This window comes from Anopheles bellator, chromosome 2 (assembly GCF_943735745.2).
Source record: "Anopheles bellator chromosome 2, idAnoBellAS_SP24_06.2, whole genome shotgun sequence".
Lineage (NCBI taxonomy): Eukaryota > Metazoa > Arthropoda > Insecta > Diptera > Culicidae > Anopheles > Anopheles bellator.
In genome coordinates this window covers 70,052,291-70,055,486 of record NC_071286.1, presented here as the reverse complement: position 1 = coordinate 70,055,486, position 3,196 = coordinate 70,052,291, and the positions used below count along the sequence as shown (strand labels likewise).

The 3,196-nt window shown below is 46.7% G+C and overlaps 1 protein-coding gene across 3 annotated transcripts; it reads left to right on the top strand.

The window, feature by feature from the left end:
- Nucleotides 1–1,776: 1,776 nt before the first annotated feature.
- On the top strand, nucleotides 1,777–3,192 carry LOC131212496 (probable GDP-L-fucose synthase). Of its 3 annotated transcripts, none has more exons than XM_058206383.1 (5): nucleotides 1,777–1,864; nucleotides 1,950–2,083; nucleotides 2,148–2,391; nucleotides 2,460–2,684; nucleotides 2,749–3,192. In XM_058206383.1, exons 2-5 carry the CDS (start codon nucleotides 1,956–1,958, stop codon nucleotides 3,121–3,123), a joined length of 972 nt encoding a protein of 323 aa, XP_058062366.1. In that variant the 5' UTR covers nucleotides 1,777–1,864; nucleotides 1,950–1,955; the 3' UTR covers nucleotides 3,124–3,192. The 3 variants fall into 3 exon arrangements, with proteins under 3 accessions (XP_058062366.1, XP_058062367.1, XP_058062368.1); XM_058206384.1 differs by having other exon boundaries at nucleotides 1,778–1,833; XM_058206385.1 differs by having other exon boundaries at nucleotides 1,796–1,833; nucleotides 1,896–2,083.
- The last annotated feature ends 4 nt before the right edge of the window (nucleotides 3,193–3,196 follow it).

Genomic DNA, 3,196 nt, shown 5'->3' with positions numbered 1-3,196 from the left:
CCCGCGCGCCCGAGGACCGGGGCGCCGAGGTGTTATTTACATGTCCCTGAGCGGCTTATTAGGACATTTCAGGGTACAGGACCGCCGCCACCGGCAGCCGGCGACGTGGAAGGCCAGCGCCAGGGCAGCAATTGATTGTCGCACTCGCGGCACGCATTCGATTTCGCGCTTCGGCCATCAGCCGGGTGATCGTTTCCACTCCGGTTCACACTCTGGCACGGCTCCGGCTGCCGAAGGTAACTATCCTGAAATATGAACGTAATAACAATGCGAGGTCCGAGCAGCGAGAGGGCCTCTTAATCTCGTCGCGATATCTCCCGCCCGGTTCGTCGATCCGGTACCGCCGCGAGTTTACTTAGGGAAGAAAAAAAACCCTCGCCAAAAGACTTGAGCCCTGTTACAGCCAAATGGGGCTCATTAGTGTGTGCACCGTATGGTTTTCTGCACGGTGAAGAGACCTGACCTCGGGCTCTCGAGGATCGCTACATTGTATAACGTTGTCGAGAAAGCATCCGCATACCATTGGAAGAGTTCCTAATCAATATTCTAGAGGAATGTTATACTATTTAGTATAATACAACTGTGGCGTACAATACATAACAAAAAACATGAGACTGATTGTTGATAATTGATTTGCTCAATGATATATCTGCTGAAGATTTTGACTAGATTTTGAATTGCTGACTATTGGTAACGGTCGAGTACCGAATACGAGTAACAACAAACCAAAGCTTTGCAACGGTACGTGTTTGATGATAAGAAAATTGATGATCAATGTGCTTTACGCGACTCAAAGTAAAATTCGAAGGTGAAGAAGGTCTCATTCCGAGGATCCCGATAGTAAGACCGTTCGAAATCATTATTCAAAATTATTAAAAACTTTAAAATTAAAATTGTTTCGTTTGAAGAAAACGCCATCTATTGAGAAAAAGTTAAATCTATTTAGAATACAGTAGCGCCGTATGACGGCCATAAGATGTACTTTTTGTAGCATGCAACAATTGTGTTGCATGCAACAAGCGTTAATAGCTAAATGGCGCAACTGTCCAAAATTGGAAAATTGGTCAAACCTAAAAAAATATAAATCAGTCAAATCAAATGAAGGCTCAACCATGGCTAGAAAGGAAAAAATGGCTTACAGTTTAAGAGGTTTGAAGCTTCTTTAACCCACGCACAGATATTAATACCGATCGTGGACTGTCCAACTGCCATCATCGCTGCTTTCGTTCATGGTACGTACGGAACAAGAATGTTCGAAAGCAGGTAAGCCGTTGAGAAAGACACAATCTGTTCAAAATAGGGTCTGGCTGTTCGTCTGCATGTAAAATTGTACAACGTCTGGATCGAGTGAAAAATTAACCCGTCTGGCGTGAAAAATCGGAGCAAAACATAAATCAGAAAATCACAAACGCAACAAGCAAATGCCACCATTCAAACAGGGTCGATACACAGGCCTTCAATGACAGCAAATGACAGCTCAACTGCTCGACATCCCATTCAAAATCCGACTTTGAAAAGTGGTTGGCAGAAAGTCCGACCGACCAATTCGGTCTGATTGCCATCAGCCATCATCGTATCAATTCCATCCAAAATATGAAATGCGTATGCTGCCGTAATGAAATGCGTATGTACATCACTCCACACAGTTAGTGCGGAAGCATTTTCTGGCAATCGTTTTTGAAGCTGGCAACCCCAGCACATTCGTTGCTTGAACTTTCTCAGGCAAAGTGCGACATCTGTCATCGCGATCTGTTTTGTTTTCTTTGCTGGCTGCTGACGTAAACAAGTTGAGTTCGTAAAACTTTGTTCTCTTTTGAATTAGTGCAGCATTAGGTAAAATATGTAAAACCAGTCGATTTAATCTGTATGCTTAATGTGCAGGGCGTGGCAACCAGTTTTTCTAATCTGCAGCTACCGTTCCCCTCCGTTCGTTTCCCATCTTTCGGCAGATCATTATGAGTAAAGTGGTCCTCGTCACCGGCGGAACCGGTCTAATCGGAAAGGCTCTGGAGACGGTTATCAACGAAGAGAAACCCGGCGACGAACGATGGATTTTCGTCGGTTCAAAAGATGCTGACCTAACGTAAGCCGGAGCCGGAAATACCGGTGGTTGCGATCGCTCAATAGGTGTCTCTGCTGGCTTCCAGTGACCTCTCATCGACGCGCCAAATGTTTGAAAAGTACCGACCGACGCACGTGATCCACCTGGCAGCGATGGTTGGCGGGCTGTTTCACAACATGAACAACAATCTCGACTTTCTGCGTAAAAATATGTTCATCAACGACAACATTCTGTTGCTGAGCCACGAACTGGGAGTGAGGAAAGTGGTGTCTTGCTTGTCCACCTGCATTTTTCCCGACGTCACCACTTACCCCATCGACGAAACAATGGTACGTACAGCACAGGCCGGTCCGTGGATGAGCTTCATCTCAGTTAAGACTGTTTCCCGCTCCGCTAGATACACAACGGACCACCGCACGAATCCAACTTTGGCTACAGCTACGCCAAGCGATTGATCGACATTACGAACCAGGCCTACAATCAACAGTACGGCGATATGTTTACCTCCGTCGTGCCTTGTAACGTGTTTGGACCGCACGATAACTTCGTCCCGGGTGTAAGCCATGTGATCCCCGGCATGATCCACCGTCTTCACGAACTTATGTATCTTAAAGATCCCGATGTACGTCCCGATGTTTGTGCGGAAACACGTTCACAGACATTCATTTAATTGTCTCCATTTTTAGCAACCGCAAGAGAGCAAAGTGTTTTCCGTCTACGGAACCGGCAAACCGCTTCGGCAGTTCATCTACTCGCTCGATCTCGCCAAGCTGTTCGTTTGGGTGCTCCGCCACTACGAAAGCGTTGAACCGATCGTTCTATCCGTCGACGAATCGTCCGAAGTGTCCATCGCGCAACTGGCCGAGTCGCTGGTCAGTGCGTTCGGGTTCAAGGGTCAACTCAAATTCGACACCAGCAAAGCAGACGGACAGTACAAGAAGACGGCATCGAACGCGAAACTGCGCCGCCTGTTGCCCGATTTCCAGTTTACGGATTTTGATTTCGCAATCCAAAACACGGTCAAATGGTACATTGACCATTACGAGCAAGCCAGAAAGTGAACTGGGCGAAAACCATCTCCTCGTTCTTTCCTTTGGCAGCAAATAAAACCACACCCAGCATGGGAAATTATTT

Coding starts and splice junctions, on each gene's coding strand:
- LOC131212496 (XM_058206383.1), top strand. CDS start 1,956: ATGAGTAAAGTGGTCCTCGTCACCGGCGGAACCGGTCTAATCGGAAAG. Junction 2,084..2,147: donor TCAAAAGATGCTGACCTAAC/GTAAGCCGGAGC, acceptor GCTGGCTTCCAG/TGACCTCTCATCGACGCGCC. Junction 2,685..2,748: donor TGTATCTTAAAGATCCCGAT/GTACGTCCCGAT, acceptor CTCCATTTTTAG/CAACCGCAAGAGAGCAAAGT.